Below are 27,912 nucleotides of genomic sequence, written 5' to 3' on the forward strand. Positions count from 1 at the left end.
CCCGGACCATGGCGACCTGCTCTTGGCTGCGGTGCTGCGGCGCCCTGCGCCTCCGCCCGCGCACCGGCTGCCGGAGGCTGGCTGCCAGCACGACTCAGCTCCGCGGCTACGCCGGGGGCCTGGCCGACCTCTCCGCCGAGCTGCTGCGCACCGACAGCTTCGTAGGCGGCCGCTGGCTCCCAGTCGCCGCCACCTTCCCGGTGCACGACCCTGCCAGCGGCGCCACTCTGGGCTCGGTGGCGGACTGCGGGGTGCCCGAGGCCCGTGCTGCGGTGCGCGCCGCCTATGAGGCTTTCCGCAGCTGGAGGGGGGTCTCGGCCAAGGTGAGAACGCGCCGGGGTAGGGGACAAGGGCTAGCCGGGCCGGGAACAGAGAGGGCTTTGTCCCAAAGTGAAAGCAGCAGAAAGGCAGAGCACCACGTGAGAAAGGAGACGATCCACACACAAGTTTGGAGCATGACCCGGTGCCTAGCGTGTGGCGGGCGCCGGACACCAGACCGGCCCTCCAGCCTCCCGAAGTGTGCAGTCCAGCAGGGGGTGCAGGACGCAAGTAGTGCTGAGCGCATGCGTGTGTAGGCGCCGGCGCCACGGAAAGCGAGAGGCATGGGGGCTTCCTGCTGTAGCGAAAGGAACCTGCCCAGGAAACCTCCAGGTTTTCTGCCTGAATGGAGGGACGATGCCATTTACTGAGAGTAGCAGAGAATCGGGGTGGGTGTAAGGGCTCATTCAGATGAGGAGGCTGGAATCAGAATAAAGCTATTCAAGACATTTCCTCCCTCCATCTATTCCGTGACACCTGGAGTCAGCCCAAGGACATCTTTTTCTGATCTTCAAAGTCCTTCTGAAGATAATGTCTAGTGATCTGCGACAAGTACCAGAGTCTTAGCACCGCTTCAAGTCTCAGCTGTATACGGAGTACCTGCCATGTGCCAGTGCCCTCTGGGGGGGGGGGGGTGCCCGGAATACATGAGCGTGGACAGCAGAAAAACTCTGTCCGTCAGGAGCTCACGTGGGCTGGGGAACAGGGCTGAGACCCAAACTATACACATAAGCATCATACCTAAGAAACTCTGTATCTCAGAGGGATGGTTACCATAGCAAGAAGAAAGGAGAAGCAAGGGGAGAGGGTGGAGCCACAGGGAAGGGGCAAGGTGCAGGATGGACCAGGTGGTCAGGTGTGCCACACACAGTACTGTAGGCAGCCCTGCTCAGTCAACAGCCTTACAGCTTCAGATTGCTGGAAGCTGAGAATCCCAGGCTAAGGCACCATGGGTTTGGCTGCCTCTGAGAACTGCCACTTGGCTCCTAGCTGCTTAATATTTTTAAGATTAACTATTAATAAAACATTAAATATCAAAATATTAATATTAAACATTAATGTTTAATACTAAAATGTTGATAGTAAAATTTCACTTAGTTGAGAGGCAGAGAGAGAATCATTTACTCTCCCAAATGGCTGCCACACTTGGGCTGGGTCAGGTGGAACCTGGGAGTCAGGAACTAATGGTAGGTCTCCCATGTGTGTGTCAGAGACCCAAGTACGTAAGCCAGCACCTGCTTCCTCCTGCTAGGATGCACATTAGCAGGAAGCTGGAATGGGGAGTGGAGGTAGCACTCGGTCCAGGTACTTCCTGTGGGCGCTGGGCATCCCAAGCAACATCTCAGCTATTGTTCCAACGCCCAGCCCTTGCCTCACAGGAAGACCGTCCTATTAGTGCACACCCAGTGACCTCATTTAGCTTAACTGCTTAAGAGCCTGTCTACAAATCCAGCCACATGCTGAAGTCCTGGGGTTAGGACTTGGATCTGTCAGTTGGGGGGTGGGAGATCCATCAGCCCCTATCAGGGTGGGCCTTGTTGACAAGGACATCCTCCCACTCAAGATCCTCATCCATCCCATCTCTGGGGTCCCTTTGCCAGGTACAGTAACCCAGTCGATGGGTTCCAGGTTTGAGTGCAGTCATCTTTGAGCATCATTAGTGTTCCTTCCACAGCTGAGTACCATTCCTGGCACTACCAGGGCTTTACTGATTCTGATTCATGCTGTGGCCTGGAGGACTGGCAGAGGTCAATCAGCATCCTTCCTTTCCTACTGGCCAAGTGAGGGAGGGCTGGCATGACTCTTTCACCGTCCACATCACACAGGCTCTGCAGATGCCCCAGCCTGCGGTCACCCCTTAAGATCTCTTAGCTTGATGACAGTGAAAAGTGTGTGTGTGTGTGTAACACCCTGGCTGGGAGTGTGAACTTGGATCTTTCCTGTGTTCACCCTGTGTAGTTTGATCCTGTCTGGCAATGCTGGGCAGTGCAGCACCTGGGGTCTTTCTCCCATGTGCCATGCTGCTGAGCTGGGACACACAGGAGGGCTGCATTTGCCATGTTTTCCACGTGTAGTAACCCCATACTCCTGAATTTCCTGCAGCCATTGTAACAAAATGCTGCCAACTTGGTGGCTTGAGCGACAGTTGTCACAGGTCAGGAGGGTAAATCCTGGCATGAAAGCATCAACGAGGTTGGTTCCTTCTGAGGCCGTGAGGGGAGGGTCTGTTCCCACCCTGCCTTGGCTGGTAGCAGCCGTTTTCTCCCTGTGTCTCCTTGCAGTGTCTTTCCTGCCTAGCTCTGTGTTTGTGTCGAAGCTTCCTTTTATGACAACTCTGTGCCCTCTGAAAAGCCCAGCTGTTTGCATACCTGGGTGATTCCTGGCTTCTGTGTTCAGCCTGGAAGTTACTCTGCTTCTCCTTTCTCAGAGGAGGGAACAATGAGGGGGGTCTTCAAAAGTTCATGAAAAATGTGTATTATTTCCAAGTGTTTTGGTACCAGATGCACTTACCTTTGAATTCTGTGTTTCCTATGAAGTCCTCGCTAGTATTTGTGCCTCTTAGAGTCCAGTATTTCCTCTCTTGCCCAGAATAACCTGCTATGCCCTGGCCTGTGGTCGGCAGGTTCTTCTCCAGCAGTGTATGGAGCGAGGGTAAACAGGGGAACTTACTGCCGTTCTCAGGGTAAGCTGCAGGCTCTGCCTGGCCTGGAAACTCACACTCAGAGACTGGAGTTCTGGGGGCATCTCTCTTGACAAGGCCCCTAGGTGGTCCCTCCTGGGTCCTCCAACTCGGTTCTTTTTTTTTTTAATGGTTTTACATTGATGAATTTTTTAAAAAAAGTTTTAGAAACCATTTCTTCCATAATATTGTGAATAATATTAATTTGTGCATTTTAAAAACTATCCTTTGGGAATAGTAAATTGCACACAACAATTTGCCTTTGTAATGCCTTACAGGTGGACAGCTCAGTGGCCTTAAGCACACACACACTGTTGTGGCCAGGCCCTCTTATGTGTGAGAAATACATTCTTAGGTCTCACTAGCTCCCATAGGACACCGCTGACCTAGGACCTAATTGTTGAGTGAAACACTACAGCCCCTAAGTGACACACGGAGACAGGAAGCAGCATGGTAGCCATGACTTGGGGGCCCGGGCCTGGGGAGTGGTTGGTTGGCTGGCACAGAGCTTTTAGATGAAAAAGTTCCAGAGGTTAAGGGTGGTGATGGCTGCACAACACTGTGAGTGTACTTAGCGCCCTTGAACTGTACGCTTAAAAGTGACAAGGGTAATGACTTAAAACTGACAATGGTAATGTGTATGTCATGTATATTTCACCACAATGCCAAGTCATAATTAACACTAGTGAACTACACACTTCTGTGGTGAAGATCTTATTTACAATAATGGACAATTATACCATTTCCACTGAGTGCTTTTACGGATTTTAGCTCGGTTTACCCCTTCATGCCTGTTAATGCTTATTAGAGAACAGCCAAGAGGCCAGTGCTGAGGACCAGTGGGCTAAGTACCACTTGCTTCTTGGCTGAATCCCCTTTTGGACCATGGGTATGAGTCCTGACTGCTCAACTTCCAAACTTGTTTCCTGCTAATGCACTGGGAAAAACAGTAGAAGATGGCCCAAGTACTTGGGTCCCTGACACCCGTGTAGGGGACCTGGATGGAGTTCCAGACTTCTGGCTTCTGCCTGCACAACCCCAGCCATGACAGCCATTTGGGGAGCGAACCAGCAGATGGAAGATCTTTCTGTGTCACTCTGCCTCTCAAATAATTCTTAAATATATATATATATATATATGTATATATATATGAAGAAGAGCAGTTAATGCATGTGTCATGTGGCTACAGGCATATTAATCAGGGTTCTCTAGAGAAACAGAACCAATAAGATACACAGGATGCCTCAAAAATCCATAGAAAATAGAATTTAAAAGTATGTGTAATGTTATTCATAAAAATTGGAAATCCACATATACATAGAAAATGCATACTAAGAGAGACTACATGGGTTTCAAAACCTTTTGGCACCAAAATAAACATCTTCTAATTCTATTTTCCCATAAAAATGTTGAAGCACCTTTTTGCGTACATATCCCTGTGAGACATGGGTCTGCACCATAACGGAGTCTGTCTGCAGATGAAGTCAGGAAATCCCAGAGGAAGGAGGGGAAGTGAGCCCAGGCCAAGTCTGTAAGCCCAGGGTCTGGGGCCTGTGGCTCAAGGTCAAGAGACAGTGGCTATGTTTGCTCACAGAGAGGGAACCAACCTGCCCTTTTCAGCCTTTTTGCTCTATTCTGTCCCTAACAGATTGGCTGAGGCCCACACCTATGGTGAGAGCGTTGTCTTACTCAGTGCCCTGGTGCATAGGCCCCTCTCCCAGACACACCCAGGAATGAGGTTTGGTGAATTGCTGGGCATCCCTTAGGTCGGGGGTAGAAAGTTTGTTTCTGCCAAGGGTTGCCTGGATGTTTACAGCTTCATGTGCAGGCCATGCAGAATGATCCACTTAGAGATATGCTTGCCATCGATTTATCTATCGAGTTTCGGGTCCAGCCTGCAGTTGCCTCGGTAGGGCCAACAGATCAAATGATTTTGAAGGCTGGGTGTTCACCACAGTGTTTAGTTACACTGACACCTGAACTTAAACATCATGCCAACTTAACTCACCATGAAGGTGAGTAGTCTTACTGTTCATGTTTTATGACCTATCTACCTTCTTTTTCAGGAGAGGAGTTCGTTACTTCGGGAGTGGTACAATTTAATGATACAAAATAAGGACGACCTTGCCAAGCTTATCACAGCCGAGAGTGTAAGTGCAGGGGCCTGGCTAGCTATTAGTACAGCTGGCTGAGAATTCCTGGATTTAAGTTTCTGGGAGAGCCCAATAACTGTAAGAAATTATTTTATACCGTGGACACATATGGGAGGAGAGGGGGGAAAGAAAAACACTAGAAGATGAAGTTACAGACATCTCCTGATTCGTGAATGTACTGAGGATACAGATGACCCTCCTGGGTTTGGTGGCACAGCCACACTTGTCTCTCATCCATGGTGCTGCTTTCGGAGACCCACATCCAGGGTAGAAGCTTCTCACCTGCCCTGAGCATTTTGCCTTGGGAGAAGTTTTTTTTTTTTTTTTGCCTTTCCTTGCAGCCCAGAACAAAAAGAACAAGTTGAGCTTTTTGTAGGAGATGGTAAGAGAAGTGCCCTTTTCTGGTTTCTTGCAGGGCAAGCCACTGAAGGAGGCACAGGGAGAAATCCTGTATTCAGCCCAGTTCCTGGAATGGTTTTCAGAAGAAGCCCGGCGCATTTATGGAGACATCATCGCTACCCCCTCCAAGGAAAGGCGGGCCCTGGTTCTCAAGCAACCCATGGGTGTGGCCGCCATCATCACGCCGGTACGTGACGGAAGCTGCGCCATCCCAGGGTCCAGAGTCAATTTCTTCTTCTGATTGAGCAGGTGCGCTCAGTCTGTGAGCCTTGTCACCTGACCTGGGTTTCCTGATTCCGTCTCTGGCTGCAGAGGTGTGTCCCTGGCCTTCTAGGTGTGAAGATGGTGAGAGAGGGTTTGCTCATGCATGTGGAAGCAGCTGAACCAGGGAAGCAAGCTGGGGGCTCTTCTGCCTTGGCACTGCCTCGTACCACTGAAAAGATCTGTCACTTAGCATTTTATAAAGAACTTCATATGTGATGATGAATAGTCTATGTATGATGTGATGGTTTCGAGGAAAGTGTATGCTTACTTGACACCGAGCAACAGCAGCATTGGTGCCCCTGCCAGCGGTCACTGGGCCAGTGTCCAGAAGTCAGAAGGCCTAGAAGTGAGATGCTGTGCCTGCCTGCATGGGGGCTGCAGGATACTCGTGGGCTCCCAGCATCCTCCCTTAGCCCCTCCTGGACCCACCTTCAGCAGGCCCATAGTAACCCTCTCCAGTCTCACCAGCTGGTCTCCCGTCTGCTGTACTTCCTACTCAGCATGGTGACAGGTGGCATTCTCACTGCTTAGATTTGCTTCGTTTTAACTCAGAGTTCGCTGTTTTTATTGGTTGTATGGCCGTGGGCACGTTGCTTCCCTGTGCTGTCTCCATTTTCCCAAACTTGCAAAAGAGGATAATGAGAAATTCATTGAGCTGTGATAGTTATAATTTTAAAATGCTTGCAGCAATGAGTGATGTAGAATAAGTATTATTGTCAATTGCCAAACAGTATTTTACTGTTAGGATAAAGATACATGTGCCTGGGCCCGGCGCGGTGGCGCAAGTGGTTAAGTCCTCGCCTTGCACGCCCGGGATCCCATATGGGCGCCAGTTCTAATCCCGGCAGCCCCGCTTCCCTTCCAGCTCCCTGCTTGTGGTCTGGGAAAGTGGTCGAGGACAGCCCAAAGCTTTGGGACCCTGCACCCGCGTGGGAGACCCGGAAGAGGCTCCTGGCTTCGGATCGGCATAGCATCGCCCGTTGTGGCTCACTTGGGGAGTGAATTATCGGACGGAAGATCTTCCTCTCTGTCTCTCCTCTCTGTATATCCACCTTTCCAATAAAAAAATAATAAAAATAAATCTAAAAAAAAAAGGGTTTATTTAAAAAAAAAAAGATACATGATACATGTGCCTATGGATACCTATACGTATGTAGAGGGAAGCAAGTGACAGACTGCTGTTTTCTAATCATTGCTAATATTTTCTCCCAGAAGCCCATTTGGGAGCTTAACCATCCATGGCAGCTTCCACAATACAAAGTTGAGTCAATGTGATAGAGGCCATGCCACCTACAAACCCTAAAACACTATCTGGTCTTTTGCAAAACAAAGTTGGCTGAGCATTGTTCTAAAGGATTTTGCACTGTGTTTTCTGAAAGTGTTCCATGTCACTCTGAGCCCCCATCTCTAATCAGTAGGCACAGGTGTTCTGAAGGCTCACCTGTGAAGTGGAGAGCAGGTTAGACAAGAGGGGTTGTGGACTGACTGCTCGACCGGCCATCCTGTGGACTGGGGAGGGAGCCCACTCCTCACAGGCTTCCTCTCTCTCCGGATCCTAGTGGAACTTCCCCAGCGCCATGATCACCCGCAAGGTTGGGGCCGCCCTGGCAGCCGGCTGCACTGTGGTGGTGAAACCTGCTGAGGACACGCCCTTCTCTGCGCTGGCCCTGGCAGAGGTAAGCCTCCCTTCCCTGATATTGCGTAGCTAACCAAGTCAAAACTGGCTTTGTAAACCAAAGTAGGAACAGTTCTGGGGCCTAGGTCTCTGCTGGCATCTCCTGCCACAAGGGTATTGTGTAACAGTCTTGCTCTTTCTGTGAAAAGATTCTCTGATATACATTATTAGGCCAGCCTGAAAATGTTGTCCTTATGTCCTCTTTATTAGATGGACACTGCTGTATGGATGTTTCTTCCATGTCCGAAACCTCTCTCCAGTGCTCTCGTTCCGACTAGAGTCTGCATCTAGGTTGAGCTTGTTATTGCTTCGTCTCAAACCCTTGCATGGCCTCTAACGACACACAGGGTAAAGTCCAAGATAACCACAGTGGCCCTGCAAGGTGTCACCTCTGATGATTTTCTGATCATGTCCGTTATTCTAGAACGCCTCACTCACCTCTGGCTCTGGCCATCCTGATTTGATCCTTCTTTTCCTTCTGGAGGCTTCCCCTGATCCTCCAGGCACCCCCAGGACTTGCTTCTTTGTGCTTTATTTTTACAGAAAATTTGCAGGATTCATCCACCTACTTACTCTATGCTCAGCTCCACCTCCAGTTGGCCTCTTGCCTCTGCAGTGTTTTTCGGTTTATGAACTGACACTGATGCGTCCTCTTTCATCAAAGCCCGTACCCCTGCTTTGAGCTAATGCTGCAGACATGCAGTGGACTCGTTCAATATGCAGTTTCAATTTTTTGGATTATTATTTTTCTAAGCTACAGGAAGTTTCCATTTCTTCTTTGGTTGGATTTCCTTCCTCAGCAACTCTGAGTTTCCATGGATTGAATCCTTTTGTCATTTTATTTCACTTCCTTTTCATCTCAGCTCTGTTTTGTAAATTTACCTTCCTTTTCCCTTTCTTGCTCTTTCCTGTATTCCTTCAGCTGCTGGTCGAGTTTCTCTAACTCCGATGGGTTCTGTGTGTCCAGATGCTGTGTGTTTCTCATCCCTTGCGTCACACTGAAATCCCCTGTTTGGTCTTCCCTTGTGCCATGCCTCGGACAGGTGACTTTATCTGCAGGGACCTTAACCACTCCGTGTAGAATCTGACATCTGTATTTTCTGAGCATGAGGACTGTTCCCATGGGAAGTTATGCTTTCTGAAGGCTTAGCAGGAGGCTGGGGACAGGCAGCCTCTCCGCCTCATGAAGTTTCTCATGTTTTCTTGTTGGGGTGTTCTGGGAGGTGCCCTGGCTTCCATGCGGCCCTGCCTCACCTTCCACCATGGCTGCTCTCTGACGCGGGGCCACATGCACACCTGTGGGCTGTTTGGAGCTCTCTGTTATCAGGTCCTTGAATGGCACTGGGCTGGTTGGGTTCTCTGTTATCAAGCCCGTGAACACCTGTGGGCTCTGGGCGTTGTCTCAGCCTGGTGTGGCTGTCCTGCTTCCTGTCACACAGGTCCCATTCCTGTGGGCAGTGTAGCCCCACCCACTTGAGATTTGTGGTTTGGGGAGCTTCCTTGTCACAGGCAGCTAGGGGAGGCTGACTGTGTCGCTCTCCGCTGGGTTCTTCCTTCCACGCCCCCCTTCTTTCATCCTCATCCTGGGTCATGACCCATACAAAACTGAAGGTTTTTGCAACACTGCCCTGCACACAGTAGATGCTCACTAAGTAATCCTTCACACTGTCCAGCCCCTGAGTCTACAGGGGAATCAAAGGACCGTTCTTGGAACCTCCTCTTTCTTGGGGGAAAAAAAAAATTAGAGCTTTGGTGGTTTTGTTTCTTTTAAGCAGTATGTGGCAATGAAACTCCTACTCTATTTAATGATGTGCAACATCACAGTATCACCTTAGAATTAATAAGCAACTTACTTCGTTTGCAGTTGTACTCAGATTCTGTCACCCATGTGGATTTAAGTTTGCCCATTGCATTTTGAGCTAAGTGTCTATTTATTTTTCTTGGTTTGGTGATTTGTGACCACATTTCGGCTGTTTCTCTTTCTAGCTTGCCAATCGGGCGGGAATTCCTCCCGGCGTGTACAATGTCATTCCCTGCTCTCGGAGCAAGGCCAAGGACGTGGGGGAAGCTCTTTGCACCGATCCACTGGTGTCCAAAATTTCCTTCACTGGCTCAACAGCGACAGGAAAGGTACGCGACTATGTCTCCAAGAAAACAAGTGCTGCTCTAGTGGCTCCTCTTTATACAGCAGCACAGCAATTTTTCACTGCCAGCTCCATTTTGGCCAGATTCTCACAAGTGTCATCCATACTCTGCTGGGTCATCCTCCGGAGATGTGTGGGTGATGTTTTGCTATGGCAGTCCCACCTGCCTGACAGTTCTGAGAGGCTGTGAGGGCCTCACTATCTTCCCATTTTATTTTTTAAAACTCATTTATTTGAAAGGTAGGATTACAGAGAGAGAGAGGAAGGAGGAAAGAACACAGCGGGGAAAGCAGTGATCTTCCATCCTTTGGTTCATTCCACAAACTGACTACAGTAACTGGGAGTGGGCTAGACAGAAGTCAGGAGCCAGGAGCCTCATCCAAGTCTCTCACCTGCAGGGACCCAAGCAGTTGGGGCACCCAGGCTACTTTCCCAAGAGTATTAGCAGGGTGCTGGATTAGATGCAGAGCAGCTGGGGCCAACCTGTGCCAGCAGCTTAATGTGCTATGTCACAAACCCCGACCCCTAACTATTTTCCCATCATTTATTGTACGTGAAGTGGCTGGAAGCTGTTCATTGCACAGCAATTTCATAAGCTGGAATTTGGGTTTCTAGAAATACATGGTTGATGTTGAAATGGATGTCTTACAAGTGAACAAAAATTTATTTCATATGAACATGCAAAAATGGGAAGGCCTTTTAGATTTTTTTTTTTTTTGCTTTTAATTTTGAAGTTTTTTCCTTACACCTTGATTAAGTGCCTATAAGTAGATGTTTTTCAATGCTCTGTGTAATGTTTAAGCTGTTACTTGGGACACTCACATCCCACATTGCAGTGCCTGGGGTCAGCTTCCTGGTTGGTTCTGGCACCCTGAAAGGCATCAATGATGGTTCTAATACTTGAGTCCTGGGGCCATGGTATAGCTGATATTACAGAGGTGCCAGCATCCCATATGGGTACCTATCCATGTCTTGGCTGCTCCACTTCTAATCCAGCTCTCTGCTAGTGTGCCTGGAAAAGCAGCAAAGGATGGCCCCAGTGCTTGGACCCCTGCACCCACTTGGGAGACTGGAAGTAGCTCCAGATTCCTGGCTTCAGACTGGCCCAGCTCTGGCCATTATAGCCATTTGGAGAGTGAATCAGTGGATGAATGATCTCTTGATTCATTCTCTGTCTGTGTGTGTGTGTGTGTGTGTGTGTGTAAATCTGACTCTTCAAAGAAAAAATAAATGAAAGTCTCAGAAGATGGGAGAGATATTCTCTCTACATTTCAGATACAATTAAATAATTTTTTTTCCATGTTTGGAAGAGAAGCCCCATTGAAGGGGCTTCCCCCTAGCAGGTTATATATGTATGCCTGCTACTTTGTATGTATCCACCTACATACACCTGCATATTTTCAATCTAAACACATGCACAGCAAGTCATGGTAATCTGAAAGTCTGTGCGATAGGGTGGTCACTTTTAGAAACCATAGGAAGCAGTAGGCAGCAGTGCCCTTGTTGGAACTCCCCATAATCATGCTGGAGTTTGCCATCTCTCCTGCTCAGGATGCGGCACTTTGGAGCCCCACCACTCATTCACATCAAAACAGGCACCTCTGAAGTTGATGCTGCAGGTTAGCAGACTAGACCTATGCCTATGATGCTGGCATCCCACATGGGCACCGGTTCAAATCCTGGCTGCTCCACTTCTGATCTGGCTACCTGCTAATGCACCTGAGAAAGCAGCAGAAGGTGGCCCAATTCCTTAGGCGCTTGTACCATGTGGCAGACCTGGAAGAAGCTGGCTTCTGGCCTTAGCACAGGAGAGTAGATACCTGCCAGGACCAGCCATGCCCCTGTCCACCCCAGACTAGGATCTGCCTGGTGACTTAAAGGGAAGAGTGACAAGAGCAGGAGCAAGAACCTGCACGGCACAGGCTTCTCCCAAGCTGGGCTTCCCAGAAGCCAAGGTTGTGGTCTGAGCTGAAAATTCAGCCTTGCGGCCGAGCACAAGAAGGGAACCTGTTCTGGAGATGCATTCCCTGCCCTCACCCCCTTCTGCAGGGCCCTGTTGAGTGATTTAGGACACATGACACCCCATTTCTTCTGCACTGAGAACTGCTCCAAGAGTGGGCACTGGCCTTCAGGGAAAGAGAATCTCTAGACTGGCAGTGAACTGGGACAGTGGCCATGCATAGCAGCATGGACCAGACCAATCATGTTCTGTCTTAGGAGGCTGAGATCCTCAGGTGATCACCAGAGAGAGGGAGGGAGAGAGAGAGAAAGAGAGAGAGAGAGAGAGAGAGAGAGAGAGAGAGAGAGAGAGGGAGAGAGCAGAGGCTGACAGGTGGCTTTTGAGGCAGCAGGAGCGAGCTCATGACTCTGAGGTCATGGTAGGTCAAAGGCAGGGTGAGCCCTGCTCATAGGGAAGCTCCCAGAGAAAGCACAGGTGGACAAGCAGATGGCACAGGGACAGCAAGATCAAGTGACCTGACAGGGAAGATCTGCTTTTCAGTGAAGCAGATGCGGGAGAAAGCCATGGCAGGTGACATTGCTTAAAAATCCCAAATTGAACAGTTCTGTTAAGTCCCATAAAGAAAGATTTCTAATATTAAAACTTGTATTCCTTTGTTGAATAGTGACATTTAGGGAGAAGCTCCTGGCTGCTATCTGATGCCTGGAATATTAATTTCTGGGCATATACAGATCCACTGTCAACCATTCTGAATGTTCACCCAGGAACCTGTTACAAAATCTGTGACTTAGGGACTGGTTTCCTAGAGCAACACTGATCTGTTTAATCTGAACTATCTCAAGAGCTTCCATCTTCCCTGCAGCCAGGGCTGAGCAATGACCTACAGTGCTGTTAGAAGCCAGTGAAGGTCCCTGAGCCACCTTCTCAGGCCACACATGTCTTACATGCACTAACAGCCTAGGGTTCTACACTGAGCCAGCAACTTAACAAAAACAAATACACCCTGAAGGAATAATTGCAGCATTGTTTGTAAAAGCAAGTAAGTGGAAGCAGTCCCATGGTTGGGGGCTGGGCGAATCGATTGTGGAACAATTATGGAATGAAATACTACACAGGAATACAATGTTCTAGAACTACATGTGCTGGACATAAGAGGATCTTCGTGTTATGGTGTTAACACAGAAGCAGCAAGATATGAAGTCTCAGGGACATGTTGAGGTGTTGCAGACATGTAGTAAAATGGGAAGATAAAAGCTGCTTCTAATGCTTTAATTATGCAATGCTGTTCTCTTTTGTTAAAAAGTACACATGGTTGTCCCTCCTTATGCATGAGGGTCTGCTTCCAGGGTCCCTGCAGATACCAAAGTCTATGAATGCTGCTCTAGGTAACATGGTGTCATATTTGTCTGTGCATTCTCCCATCAAATTTAAATAATCTCAAAGTGACTTATAATGCATAATATAATTTAAAATGTTATACTGTATAGTTTAGCACAAGAACAAAAGTACTTCTTTTTTTCAACTAGATTCTATCCACAGTTGGTTTATACTGTGAGTATTGAACCTTAGAGACATGGAGGGGCAGCTGTATACATGAACCAATGTGGCCAGATTCCAAATATGTACACGTTGGCCTGTCCCCAGCGGTGGAATCATGGGCAGTTCTACTCCCACATCTCTCTACGGTGCTAAAAGGCCTGTTCATAATTTTTGAATGAGAAGTACACTTACTATGGCTCTGAAATCAACATGTGTGAACACCTGTTAACATATTTACTTTGAAGTCCCACTTACCCACCCCTGACTCCTTCCCCCATACCTGTTAAATAATTACTCTAGTGTCTTGTAGGATTTCTTCATTAAACAAGAGACAAGGGTGCTTCACAAAGTTCCTGGGAACTTGAAGTCAAAGAGAAGCTTCCTGCGGTACAAAACAATGTCTGAAACTCATGCGGTTTTTTTTTTTCACAATGTGCATTTTCTATTAAGTTTTTGCAAGTCAGAATTGCATAGACATATATTCTTATTCTCATTTCTCCCTTTTTAAATGCGAAGTGTCACCCCCTCCACCTGGCCTGCTTTGTTCACTGAAAGGTCGGGATCTTGGTGGCTGGTTCAGCACTCACAGCCCTCACTTCTCTGCCCACAGATCCTCTTGGGCCATGCAGCCCGTTCTGTGAAAAGGGTCTCCATGGAGCTGGGTGGCCTCGCTCCCTTCATCGTGTTCGACAGCGCCGATGTGGAGCAGGCCGTAACAGGAGCCCTGGCCTCGAAATTCAGGAACACTGGGCAGGTGAGTGCTGTGGAGACCTGCCAGGTTTGGGTTTCTTGTGTGTACCTCTGTATATGTTTTACAAAGAGCCAGCAACCTCCAATGCCCTAGCGTGTCTTAAAGAGAATCTTGTGGATCCCAACCACTGTTCATTCTTCATTCATTCACTCACTCAGCCAATCCTCAGTAAATGCCTTCTTATATGCTAGGGGCGATGCTGAGCTTGGATAATCCAAAGAGAGGTAAGACAGAGTCTTTGATTATAGCTATATCCAGAACAGCACAAGATTTTCATCCAATTGTTTTCTTTTATTCTCCATACCCTCCCAACAGGGTGATGGTGAGCCCTCAGCAGCCACAGGAGGTTGGGTCCAGGATACCCTTTGAAACCGAATTCTCTGGATTCTCAGGTTCCGTGGATAAGATGGCTCAGAGGGGTTACCGTACTCACAGAATGTTCCCTCATTAAGCTTTTCTCTGCTGACTTGCTGTTGTCTCCTCAGATACAAAACAGCCCTGAACAGCTAGGATCTGGGGTCTGCAGTCTTAAGGACAAGAAGCTGGGAAGGCGAAGGTACTAGGGGTGGTGCCTAGAAACACTGTAAATCTGTATGTCCCAGAGACATACTTGGGCCAGCAGAGCGATGGGTGAGGACCTGGCTGGTGGCAGTGGGCATGCCTGGCATGCCCAGGCTCTCAGGGGGAAGGAGCTGAGATCCCATCTGCATAGAAAACCCTGCAGTTGGGCATGACACGATGGCCCAGTAGCTAAACCTCGCCTTGTATGTACCAGGGATTCCTTATGGAATGTCCCAGCTGTTCTACTTCCCATCTGACTCCCTGCTTGTGGCCTGGGAAAGCAGTGGAGGATGGTCCAAAGCCTTGGGACCCTGCACTCACATGGGAGGCCTGGAAGAGTCTCCTGGCTCCTGGCTTCGGACAGGCTCAGCTCTGGCCATTGCAGCCACTTAGGGGGTGAACCAGTAGATGGACGATCTTTCTCTCTCTCCTTCTCTCTGTATATCTGCCTTTCCAAGAAAATAAGTAAATCTTAAATAAATAAATAAATAAATAAATAGAAAACCCTGCAGCATTTAACCTGGGAGGGACATTCTGAGGCAATGGCAACTTGCAAAAGGCTAAGTGATAGTGGTGGGCTCTCAGGCTTGGCTCTTGTCCCAGCTCTGCTGAAGAAGCAGTGCTAAGAGCCAAAGGTCCTATCTCCCTACTGTCCTGTTACTAAGATCCTGGTGACTTTGCCTTAAAAGCACCACCAACTAACAATTTTAAATGCCCTGTAGAAACAAAATAAGTGTGTTGTGGGGGGTGGTTTTCCTCCTTATTTTGGCCTTCAGTAACTAATCCTCCCTTTTCACATAACTTTAGTAAGCGTATTTGTTTCTTTTCAGAAATAGGTACGGTTCATTTTACCAACACAAAATGTCACTATTTACAACCCTTGGTGTTATGCTGTAAATCTATACCCTTGAGGTCTGTGGCTTTCAGCCAATAAAAGTACACAGGGGACTGGCATCGTGGCACCGCAAGTTAAGCTGCCACATGAGACACTGACATGATCAGAGAATGAGTTTGAGTCTCAACTGCTGTGTTTCTTGCTGATATGCCTGGGAGGGGAGTGGAAGGTGAACCAAGTACTTGGGCACCTGCCAAACAAGTGGAAGACCCTGATGGAATTCCAGGCTCCTACCTTGGGACTGGACCAGCCCCAGGTGGTCTGGGCCTTTGGGGAATGCTCCAGTGGATTTAAATCTATCTTATTCTGCCTTTCAAATCAATGGAAGGAAGGAAGGGAGGGAGGGAAGCAGGGAGGGATGGAGGCAGGGATGGAAGCAGGGAGGGAGGGAGAGAGGGAATGCACAGTACAAGAAGTGCACACACCTGTTTCAACCTGGAAAACATGATTTTAAAGCAAGACAAGCAGTAAATTCATCATTTACTTCATTTCCCATAATGAGGTTATGTTTTACAATGTCAATACACTAGTTCTAAGTAGACATAATGAGAAGAAAAAGCCAGGGTCTCTTTGGTAGTTTAGGCTGATGTGTAGGAAGGGTCCTGTGTGTGTTACAACCTCACAGACATTTGGAAGGCTTCCGGTAAAGGATGGAAGGTCAAGTTTGACCTCATTCCTTCCAGCCTCTGCTCTTTTAAGTCCCCACTGTCTCTCTTAAGGGTTTCAAGCCATCGTTTCTCTGTTTGCATTGCAGTGGAAGTCGGGGTTGGGTGAGGTTTGTTTTGCACAGACTTAGACAAGCCAACTTGTTAAACCACAGATGGACAGCAGTTGGAAAGGATCGTCCTCCCTCTAGCCTCCCCGCCCAGGGTCAGCGTGGACATCTGACAGGCCACCTGGGGAGGTGTTTGCACAGAGAGCTAGGGCTGCCTCACGTTCTGTGGCTGGGTCAGCAGCTTTTGAGAAACTGATTCTGTGGGTTTGTTTTGTCTCCTCTCCAGACTTGTGTTTGCTCAAACCGGTTCTTGGTGCAAAGGGGTATCCATGATGCCTTCGTCAAAAGATTTGTGGAGGCCATGAAGAAAACTCTCCATGTGGGCAACGGATTTGAGGCGGCCACCACTCAAGGCCCACTGATTAATGAGAAAGCAGTTGAAAAGGTCAGTTCATTGTGTTGGATTAGCTTCACAAGTTTGATATCTAAAGCTTACCTAAGCAAAACAACAACAACAAACACTGTGACAAGGCACCTGTTGAGGCCATAGAGAAAACAGGGCGGCAGGTGGATTGAATCCCTGGGTACATCTGTGTGTCACATGGATGACTAATTGACCTGGAAGCATGCCTGAGGATCACAGCAAGGCAGTGATGTGGAGAAAGGAGCACCCCTATACAGCTGGCAGGAATGTAAATCAGTATAGACACTGTGGATGTAGAGATGCCGTAAAAATAAGAAATAGACCTGCCACATGACCCATGATCCCATTACCTGGCATATGCCCAAAAGACATGAATCCCTTGTATCACAGAGTTACCTGCTTATTAGCCGCACTATTCACAACGGCCATATCAGTGTCCATCCTCAGGTGAATGTTGCATTCACTTATGGACACACAATGAAACGTTCTTCAGTTATTCAAAAGGGAGAATGGCATTCTACATTTGCAGCAAATGGTTGAAACTAGAGGGGCATCAAGCCCTACACAGAAAGACAAATGTTGCATGCTGTTCCTTCTATGTGAGAGCTAGAATTAAAGAAAGAAAAGCAGCATTGTTACAGAAAGACACACAGCTGCCATAAACAGGCCGGGGAGGGCTCTCTTTGTTGAAAAAAGAAAAGAAATATATTACCATCTAGGCTGCTACCCAAGGGAGATTTCTTTCTTTGTCGTATTGCTTTTAAAATCATCTTTTTAAAAATATCATCCTTTTTTTAGAGTCCTAAAAAGAACTTAAGGTAATGCCAAATATCCCATATGTTCCCTAGATAAGTCTCTACAAATAGCAAGGAGTTTAACAGTGTTTAACAGTGTTTTGAATCTGGTGGACACTGGCAGCTGGGGAATGTGTGTGGGGAAAAAGGAGGAGAAGAGAGCAGAGTGGGTGCAGGGAGCAGGTGCAGCCAGCCCCAGGTGAACCGAGGACCTAAAATCAAGCCAGCACCAAGCCAGGGCTTGAGTAGGAAGCACAGTGTGACTCTGCTCCACCTCCCTGCAGCCTGGGGATCACACTCACGCTCATGGCCAGCCCAGCCAATCCACAGGCAATCAGCTTCCTGCTGGGAAGTATCCAGGTTTGGCCAAGTTCAAGTGCAGTCCTGGTTTTTCCTTAGACTTCTCTAGGTAGCATGCATTAAGGTTCATTTTGGGACCATTAGCATCTTATAAGTGACTTTGAACCCCCAAGAACTGACCAGGGGTGCTTGTCTGTTTAATGACTAGGGTTTCGGCCATCTGTGGCTTAAGTCCCGAAAAGTGGCTCTCAGCTCCCCCCGCGTGCCTGTGATGACCACAGATGCCAAAGTTTCCTTTAAGGATATGGGTGTTTAGCTGTAGTGGGTTCCAGGCTTTGACCTGCAAGATGTCCCAGGGAGGCCAGTTGCATGCAACTGGGCAACTCAAAGTGAAATGCAAACAGTAGCCTCTAGATGGCGCTGTGTGCTAAACCATCAACAAATGTAATCACAACTTTCCTAATTTCATGGAAAGAAGCTGAGTAGAAAACATCTTGATTAAAAACAGCACATTGTGCTACTTTAGTCCACTTGTTGTCATGAAGTGTGTCCCAGGAAATATCACTGCACTTCATATTTAATATGACAAGAGGCAGGTACAGCAGGTTCTATTTAGGGGCAAGGGGTGGGCTACTCTGTAAAGCAAGTTAAATAGCATTTTAAAAACATAAATCAGGGCCAGTGTTTGTGGCGTGGCAATTTAAACCCCCCTTGCAACACCAGTATCCATTATCAAGGTGTGGGCTGCTCCAATGCCGCTCTTTGCTGGTGTGTTTGGAACGCAGTAGATAATGACTGAGTACTTGGGCCTCAGCCACACGCCAAGAGAAAACCCAGGTGAAAATCCAGGCTTTTGACTTTGGCCTGGCCCATACCTGGAAGTTGTGGCAATCTGGAAATAAACAAACAGATGCAAGATCTCTCTCTCTCTGTCTTTCCTTCCCTCTTACTCCACATTTCAAATAAATAGAATAAGTAGTAATGTGGTACCAGCTTCCCATATGGGCATCAGTTCAAGTCCTGGCTGCTCCACTTTTAATCCAACTCCCTGGTTATGGTCTGGGAAAGCAGCTAAGGATGGCCCAAATGCTTGGTTTCCTGCACCCATGTGGAAGACCTGGAAGAAGTTCCTGGTTTCAGATCAGCTCAGTTTCAGCTGTTGTGGCTTCTAGGGAATGGACCAGCAGATGGAGGATCTCTCTCTGGCTTTCCTTCTCTTTCTGTAAAATCTGCCTTTCAAATGAAAATAAATAAATCTAAGTGAAGCTGGGACACAATCGCTATTTGGATGTGGACGACCCAAGGGACACCTTAATTGCTATATCAAATGTTAGGCCAAATTTTTGTCATTGACTTGAGTATATTCCTACTTATAAAGCAGTATGCTGTGCGATTGTGCCAGCAGCAGCCTTATGTAAGTCATGTTTGCCACATTTCCTGACCGTCATTTTCTCTCTTGCTTACATTGCATTTTGTGGTATTCTGTCCTTCACGACTCCACCAGGAGCAGCAGGCTCTACACGCACCACCTCCACACACACACACACACACACACACACAAACACACACACAGAGCAGGGTGTCGTAGGCTGTACCTCTAGGTGTGTCAGTACCTTCCATGACAGTCACCCTGGAACGATGCATTTCTCAGAACACACACACACTTCATGATGCCCTGCATGACCATATTGAGGAGACTGGATCAGCACAAAATCACAGTCAAGTCCAGGAATGAAGGCGATGTGAGATCCAGAAACTGGAACTAACCTCGGAGTGCCATGAAAGCAAATCCCAGGAGAAGCACGGAGCAGCAGGCTGAGAAAGAGGACACGGATGTGAGACCATCCAGCAAGCATGGGGTCAGCAGCGGGAGGGAGAGTCGCAGAGCAGGGATCAGGCCCTCTCTGCACACGCACCTGCCTGCCCATCACCTCCGAAGCATTGCATGTTCCTCTCAGAGAGGAGGAGCCAGGCGCTTTAAGGAAAAAAAAAAAACCAAAAAAAGGATAATGACAGTTTTCTGCCATAAGATGCCCCAAGGGCCTGTATCATTTGGGAACCATTCTCCTCTGACCTTCCCAGGCGTTCTTCTCTTTCTTGTCTTTCAGGTGGAAAAACATGTGAGCGATGCCGTTTCCAAGGGGGCCACTATTGTGACTGGCGGAAAGCGGCACCCCCTCGGGGGAAACTTCTTCGAGCCCACCCTGCTCAGCAGCGTCACCCAGGACATGCTCTGCTCCAAGGAGGAGACTTTTGGGCCCCTGGCACCGGTGATCAAGTAAGATCATTCAGGAGAAAGCATGGGAAAGAAAGGAAACCTGGCCAGAAAATGTCTCGTGTGATTTTGAGGAGCGTGTGCTGTGGGCAGGGTGAGGGGTGGGCGGCTCAGAGAGGCAGCGGAAAAGCAGAGTTGGTGTTTTGAAATCATTTCTTTAGACCACAGTGTCTATCCTATACACCCCTTCTGCTAAAGTCACTTTTCTTACCGGAGTGCATCGTCACGGAGTCCTTTCTTGGGAATCCATCAAAAACGGGCTCTCTCTGTCCTTTTGTGGTCTTCTGCTACACAAGTGACAGTCTGCCTGGGTCAAATCCCAGGATCGACACTCGGCAGGCCTCGCTCCTTTCTCTGCTGATACCCTGGGTCCTTGCTGAGCGTTCCGACATCCAGTTCTAAGGGGTCTGTTCTTTTAGGATACCTGCAGAGATTCTCATGGGCTCTGGTGTGCCTGCGTTTTGCTGTGATAGCTTTTGGGTAGCACCATAAGCTCGCGAAGTGTTGATTTAGTGCTGGGAAATTCTCGGTCATTATTTCTCCAGTTCCCTCCCTCCTTGTACCCACTTCCAGGCTTCCTAGTCCAGTCCAGTGTTGTGTCCCCTGCCCTCCTCCATGGCTCCTCTTTCCAGTGCGTTTGGGGGAACTTCCCTCCATCCGTCAGCTCATCCATGCCTTCGTCACACAGACCCGTGCTGCTGTCCCACCCAGCCAACCAGCCGCCATGTTCTTTACCTCAATCTTCTGTTTTTGACCTACTCCCTATCTCTGCTTGGTTCTTCCCCATGACAGATGCTTGCTGTTTTTGCTGTTCTTCTTCCTTGTGCTGTGCATATTTATCCATTATATTTTCAGTGAGTTGCATGGCTGTGATACTTCTAAAAGCTTATTTTGATACTTCTAAAAGCAAATGTTGAAATCACATGTGAGGGGTGTTCTAAAAGGTCAGAGCAGGGGCTTGCATGGTGGCATAATGAGTTAAGTCTCCACCTACAGTGCCCGCATCCCATATGGGCACAGGTTCGAGACCTGGCTGCTCCAGTTCTGATCCAGCTCCCTGATAATGTGCTTGGGAAAGCAACAGATGATGACCCAAGTGCTTGAGGCTCAGAACCCATGTGGGAGACCCAAGTGAAGTCCCTGGCTCCTGCCTACACCCTGGCCCAACCTGGGCCATTACAGCTCTTTGGAAGATTTCTCTCTCTTTTTGCCTTTCCCCATCTCTGTAGTTCTTTCAAATAAAGAAAAGTTTAGATGTGTTGTGGAGGGAAATGAATGATTTTGAAATTTTGGGGGCACCAAAGTAAACTTGTAACTCCATTGTCTACAAGCTTTTAAAAGGCCCTATCTGTCTCCTCCAGCATAGGTCGTGCCATGTGTTGTCTCTCTTGGAGTCCTCAGAAGTCTTGTAAACTTTTTCATGACCTTGTCTTGAACCTCTTGAGTTTGTAACAGCCTTGGCCTAAAATGTCAACCATGGGGTTAGGGCAGAACTCAGATCTCTGTGCTTCTGCTGAGACATTAGCAGGGCGAAGGTTTAGCTTCTTGTATCAGAATCCCATATCACTGGCACTGCCTCTGCCAGGCATCCTTTGCCCCCTGGGTATTTTGCAGTTACCTCTACTGTGGTAGAATGAGAAGAGGCAGCTGGTGGCCATGCCTGCATTTGCTCTGGACAAGTGCGTGTGGGGCCAGGGTGCTGGCTGGGTCTCCCTGTGCCATTCTGGGGCTGTTGTTCAGCTCCACAGCCACTGAGCGTGGGGCCAGGGATTCCTGTCTGTACGCAGAATCATCTGAAATTCCCAGGAATTCCGGAGGACAGCAGCCCTACCTTGCCAGGCTCTGGAGGGCTCCTGCCCTGCACTGGGGGACCACCTTAAGGCTGTCATTCCTCCGAAGATCCAGCCACCTGTGCTGGTCGCTGGTCATGGCTTGGTTAAGCTGTGGTTCTCTGTTACACTCTGGTATCTCTAGCCTTAGGGGCACAGGTAAGGTTGGAAGCTGGGGCTGGCTGTGCCACCTTGTCCGAGACTAGAAAATCTTATTATATGCTGTGCTGGCCTTGTCCCCATTTGGCTAAGGCCTGCTTTTTCACCACTACGGAAATGGATTGATAGAAGAACTTCCAACTTGTTATAAAGTTATGTACCTGGAATGTTGCTCGAACACATCCACAGGAGACCAAGGGCTTTTCCAGAGAGGCTGGTGTGAGGAACGAGGCCTTGGAAGGGTCTCAGACCAAGCCATCTTGGGTCCGGGCCTGGCTGTTGGCAAGACCGCTGCTCCCCCTGCTGGCAGATCCCTGCAGTTAGCAACAAGTACTTGGAACCTTCTGCCCAGGTTCCAGTTCTAGAGCAGAAAAATGTCACCCAAATCTTGTTCCTGAAATAAACCAGAAGAGACAGCCCAGAGATTTGGTGCTCTCCAGGTCAGAAAGCCACTGTAGTTTGTGAACACCTGGGCGGAAGTGGGAGAGCCCCTCCTCCGGGCGGCTGTTTCCCCACCGCGTTAGACCGCTCTGAAGTCATCTCATGCCTCTTACGTTCAAGGGGCAAGGGGACTAGATTTGTAATTCTTTTCCCGACTTGCCTCCTGACCTGCCTTTTTCCTATTTGCAATGTGGATTTGCAAATGTTCAGCCCTACAGAGAGAGAGATGTGTTTTTCTCCTGTACCCTCCCCCTAGGTCTCTTCAGGCAGCTGACTCACTCCAAGCCATTATTTGGACAACCCATCAGGAGACAACAAAGCTGGTTTTCTTTATTGACACCCTGTGTTGACTTTGGCAGGTTCGATACGGAAGAGGAGGCCATCGCCATTGCCAATGCCACCGACGTGGGGCTAGCAGGTGGGTGCCCGTCCTCATTCTAGCTCAGGCCAGACTCTGCCCTCAAAACACTGCCCAGGGTTCTGATGAACACCAATGGAGCATGTTCTGTTGCTCTCTGGGTGGCAGTGGGTTTTGAACAAGTGTTTATTCTCTCCTCACGTCCCCATGGTACACATGCTGGTTAGAGCTGCATGTGGGCGCAGTGGGGGGGAAGAGATAGTGCAGACTGTTCTAGATGGAAATCACAGCCTCCTCCACAGCCCCGTGTTTTTGGGGGCTCAATGCCCAGAAATTCCAGTCAAGTACTTTTTCTTCCATTGTGCCAGATCCTGGAGCCTGAACAAGGGGGAGACGGAAGCCCAGAGATAGGGCAGAGTGTGCCAGGGAAGATGGAAGTGGTGAGATAACATGTGCCAGAGGGAGAGGGGGTCCCCTCAGTGGCTGCCCTTCTGCCAGTTTGATGATGATCAGGGTGACCACAGTACATGTCTAGTAACCCTGAGAAAATCGCGAATCAGCACCCACAGGGAGCAAAACACTGAGGAACGTGTGAAGACTTCCAAGATGCAGTTACAGCCCTAGAGAAGTGCCCCTTGGGAGCTATTTGTAGCATGAGGAAGGCTTCCCATGGCCTGGGTCCCTTTCCCTGTGCTGCATGCTCTGTGCCCATAAGGCTGGAGTAAGACAAATGTGTCGGGCATCCCACAACACTGTGTTCACAGCTCGTTTCTTCCCATTGCCATGGCATGAGGAAGCCATGCCCTGGACTAGGTTATACATTGTGGGCAAGGGTTTTTTTTTTTCTTTTGAAGATTTATTTAGTTGAAAGGCAGAGTTAGAGTGAGCGAGACAGAAATTATCTTCTACCCTCTGGTTCACTCCTTAAATGGCTGTAATGCCACAGCCAGGCACCAGGATCCAGGAGCATCCCCTGGGTTCAGAGGCCCAGACACTTGGGCTAGCTTCCATGCTTCTCCCAGGTCGTCAGCAGGGAACTGGAGCAGAAGTGAAGCAACTAGGACTTGAACCAGTACAATGGGCAAGATTCTGACTGGGGTGATCAGAGGCAAAGCAAAAGAGAGTGGGGAGAATTTGGTGGGTGACTTTGGGAGAGGTGGGGGGTGACTGGAGCATTAGAAGGCAAAGCTGAAAATACTGATTGAAACCACATTCGGGTTTGAATGCCCACTATGGGATTTTTGACTTGTGTTACAGTCAGGAGTCACCAAAAGGTTTGTGCAGAAATGTCTGTGGAAAGTGAAGCAAGGCATGCGAGCTGGAGCACACCACAGGAAGTGGAAGCTGGGGAGGTTAACCCACCATCCTGCTCTAGGATGGTGAGAGTCCTGGCAAGAGACAAGCAGAAGTGAAAGATAATCCCAGAGGTTTCACATAAAGAAGTGGCTGATCAGGAAGCCAGAGGGTTCCAGGCCCACGATGAACAGGTGTCAGTTGGGTCCTCAGCTGTGGCCGTGAGGTCTTCATTGAGGGACCACCTAACATACCCTTTCTTCCCCACAACAGGTTATTTTTATTCTCAAGACCCAGCACAGATCTGGAGGGTAGCAGAGCAACTGGAAGTTGGCATGGTTGGCGTTAACGAAGGCCTCATTTCCACTGTGGAGTGCCCTTTTGGCGGGGTGAAGCAATCTGGCCTTGGGAGAGAGGGTTCTAAGTATGGCATTGACGAGTACCTAGAAGTCAAGTATGTGTGCCAAGGAGGCTTGTAGGAGCCTTCAGTTCTTCAGGAAATAAAAAAAAGGAAGCTTGCCCACATAAATGGGGACCTGTCACCTATTGTGTTAAACAAATTGTAGGTTGTTAGAGTTAGGAATTTTTTTGTTTTAGAACTAACCCAGTCCCTGTAGTCTACAGCAGGTGTAAATCCTACCCCTGCCCTTTCCAAACTGGGGACCAGTGCAAGCAGTGTGGCTGTGGTGGCATCCTGTAGGACACTCTAAGGCCATGCTATGCCCCATCTGCCTGCAGAGCAAAGCCTGAGCACAGCCAGGTCCTGCAGGCTCCACTCATGGGTCCAGGGAGACTCCTGAGCGTGGCTGAGGGCTGAGTTGGGGGCATGGTAAGGTTAGGGGTGGGTGTAGATTCAGAGGTGTCACTGCAAGGGTTAAGCTTTGGTTTAGAGACCTCTGAGGCAGCACAGAGCTGCCTGGGCTTCTGAGTGAAGCAGTGCTTCACTGTGATCCTGGAACAGTGTTTCCTCTGCAGGATTCATCAGCTTTAAGTGTCTGCTTTTGATTTCCCCCAGGGGCTAGGCATCCACCTGGAGCAGAGAACAGCAGAGGGAGTCTTGGGATGAAGGCAGGTGCCAGAGGCCTGGGCCTGGGCCTTTCCCTAGCAGCCTTCTTGTCCCTGTGGACACACCGACTCAGCACCTGCTGCCTTGTGTGTCAGGTGGACATCTTCCATAGGCCTGGGTGAACCCTACAGCTGCAGTCAGCCCAGGAGACAGTGAGAATACTTTGCAAAAAGATAGAAACCTTGGTGTTACGAGCAGCCCCACCTAGCTTCCTCTTAAACAATACATCATCAGGGGCCTTACCAAGCTGCAGGTCCACCTGCCTGACCCCAACCCTGTGCCTGCTGCATCCAGCTTGCTCTCTACATCCTGAGGCAGAGCTGTCCCTTCCCTAAACTCGCCACAGTAGTCTCAAAAGAGAAAAGAACTCCCAGAATTGCCGCCCACCCTCCTAAAGGGGCAGAAGCCTTGAGTTTGGGTATCTTTTGTCTAGACAATCTGTACAGTTCAACATTCAAAAACCACACAAGACACAAGACCAGCTCTGCCTCTCAGAAAACTTCCCAGAAAAGTCTAGGCTCTTCTAGACCTGTCTTCTACTTCCTGGCCACAAAAGCAGAGAGGTCATTCCTCCTTCTGCCCCCATCTCAGCATGCAAGCCCCACTCTCCTTCTGGAGCAGATGAATCCAACTGCCCCTAAGCCCCTCTCACTTTTACAAGTCCCCTCTCCTCCAGCCATGGGACACTGAGTCACTGAAGGCCTGCCAAGTACCGAGCACCTAGGGACAGCTTCCAGGCCTGGAACTGGCTCCCTCACAGCCCGGATTATACCAGCGCATGGCCAAGGTCAAAGGAGAGAAAAGCAGAAATCTGCCTTCTAGAGACACTGCACAGGCCCCATCAGGAATCCCATACCCACATGAAAAAAAACTTAATTTCAATTCTCTATTGGTATAATTCTTAGATAACTAATTACTAAAGATATGGGTGTGCCCATCTGTTTTCTATGAAGAATGCAGATGTTCACACATTATTTTTTAGGAGTCTGACACCCATGCTAAGCTGTGCAGAAGATACTTTCAAACACATTTTTAAAAAATAAATAAAACTTTGAAAGCCAGTTGCTCAGTGGCCAATTTTAAATTTCCTTGCACATTTTGTTCTCTAAATTGAGGACCAAAGGCTCATGGGCCATAGCCTTGATCAATTTTGTAGTTAATTTGAAAAGGAACAAGCTTATTGTCTAATGAAATGGTTCTAGAGTGTGGGAAGAAAGAGCAGTATTTTTCAATGGACATGTTTTTGTTAATGTGTCCATTTATGATAGATGAGATTTAAATTATACATATATAATATATATATTATATAATGTACGCACATACATCATGAAATGAAAAAGGCTCATGAGACCAGGGGCTGACAACATCCCACATACAGGGCAAGTCCTGCCTGCATCTGTTTTTGTCCACTACGATAGCTATGAATTGTATTTTCAAATGTGTGGGGGGGAAAAGTCAGAGCAGCATTATATGACACATGAAAACGCTATGAAATTCTGATCTCAGTGTCCATATATAAAACATTGTTGGGAAACAGCCACACCTTGGGTTACATCAGCCAATCACCAGGGTCGAAGGAGAAGGAAGCAGAAGGCCCCAGTTAGTGAGCACCCCTTTACTGGGATTGTTAGGGGCTGTTTTAGTTAGGATATTGGTGTGACCATCTTTGCATGTAATTTTCATGTGACATGGATTGGCAGAGTTCAGCAGTGTGGCCTGCAAAGCCTAAAGTGTTTGACCCCTTGAAGGAAACATCTGCACCCAGCCTCTGACCTAGGCCAGGCGTGAGATTGACCTTCCCACTTCCGCTAGACATCATTTTATTTTCCTAATGCCTGTGTAGATGCGTGACTACCATGGGTTCTCAGTAGGAACTTCCCAGCAGTTACCATATAACTCAAATGAAAAGACCAGCTAACAGGAGTCCTTTGGCCTTGAAGAAGCACTTTTCAACGTGTAGGTCCCACTAAACTAGGGCTTCTTGCTGAGCGAGCTGAGCCACAGCTGTTGCCCAGCCATTTGAGTGGCTTTTAAGTAGATTTTTTGGGAAGTGCTGTGTGTGTGTCTGCCTTTATGCCTGTGGTGCGACTACTTGAAACAAGACCAAGGGCACTGTGTAAGCAAATCCGTTTCATTGTTGACCCATCCTACGAACTTGAAATTATGCCTCATGGCTTTTCTCTGAAGGCTGGATCCCAGTGTTTGGCTCACCCAAGTGCAGCTATTTTAAGTCCCCTTTGACTTGAATCAAACATATGCTGTGATTTCAGGCTGTACTTTGTGGGCTAAGACTTGGTGTAAATGTAGCAGGAAGCGTAAGAACACTAGTTTTTAAGCATGTGCCCATGACTTATTTTTCTAGTTTTTGGCAATTGTGCATACCCGTGTTGGCAGATGCTTGTGTGTGTGTGTATGTGTGTCATTAATAAACACTGAACAATGTCCTGTTCATATGTTCGGGTATCTGGCTGTATCATTTTTTTTTTCTTGCTAGGTTGTCATGTGGGTTCGTAGGACACCACATTTGACCAGTTTAGCTGTGTGAAAACTACACTTCCTCCCGTCAGGGCAGCTTGTTGGTGGGTACTGTGAGCCAGAAGCCAGAATAGGAAATTTGTGCCCAAGCATTGAAAGGAGGGTCTGCCCATGGTTCCCACTCAGCAGATGTTTGTGAAACTCAACCAAGAATATTCTAGAACACAGTAGTGGCTGCAATAATTCAGGCATGTGCTCCAACTGTCTCAAATTCACCAATCTCTCCTCCATTCATCCCACTAGTATCCATTACATGTTTTGTTTTTTTCAAGGTATCTTTGAATACAGAAAAATTTGAGGAAGAAACTTTCTGAAACTCTGATTTTTAGATCTCATTAGTATTACTTCATACTGGTCTTCAAATTATTGGTGGAAACTGCACAT

The 27,912-nt window shown here is 48.3% G+C and overlaps 1 protein-coding gene across 2 annotated transcripts; it reads left to right on the forward strand.

Moving 5' to 3' along the window:
- On the forward strand, window positions 1-27,470 carry ALDH5A1 (aldehyde dehydrogenase 5 family member A1). 2 transcript variants are annotated; one of them, XM_040967676.1, is made up of 10 exons: window positions 1-323; window positions 5,065-5,148; window positions 5,567-5,737; window positions 7,374-7,490; window positions 9,476-9,619; window positions 13,743-13,886; window positions 16,341-16,499; window positions 19,681-19,850; window positions 22,636-22,694; window positions 24,201-27,470. In XM_040967676.1, exons 1-10 carry the CDS (start codon window positions 9-11, stop codon window positions 24,404-24,406), a joined length of 1,569 nt encoding a protein of 522 aa, XP_040823610.1. In that variant the 5' UTR covers window positions 1-8; the 3' UTR covers window positions 24,407-27,470. The 2 variants fall into 2 exon arrangements, with proteins under 2 accessions (XP_040823610.1, XP_040823611.1); XM_040967677.1 differs by lacking the exon at window positions 9,476-9,619.
- The last annotated feature ends 442 nt before the right edge of the window (window positions 27,471-27,912 follow it).

Source organism: Ochotona curzoniae, unplaced genomic scaffold (assembly GCF_017591425.1).
Source record: "Ochotona curzoniae isolate NIBS_2020 unplaced genomic scaffold, NIBS_Ocur_1.0 scaffold_461, whole genome shotgun sequence".
NCBI classification, from domain to species: Eukaryota; Metazoa; Chordata; class Mammalia; order Lagomorpha; family Ochotonidae; genus Ochotona; species Ochotona curzoniae.

Bases quoted from the DNA above. Each gene is read 5' to 3' on its own strand.
- ALDH5A1 (XM_040967676.1), top strand. From the start codon at position 9: ATGGCGACCTGCTCTTGGCTGCGGTGCTGCGGCGCCCTGCGCCTCCGC. The intron at 5,149-5,566 runs GTAAGTGCAGGG...GGTTTCTTGCAG, and splicing joins AGCTTATCACAGCCGAGAGT to GGCAAGCCACTGAAGGAGGC. The intron at 9,620-13,742 runs GTACGCGACTAT...CTCTGCCCACAG, and splicing joins GCTCAACAGCGACAGGAAAG to ATCCTCTTGGGCCATGCAGC.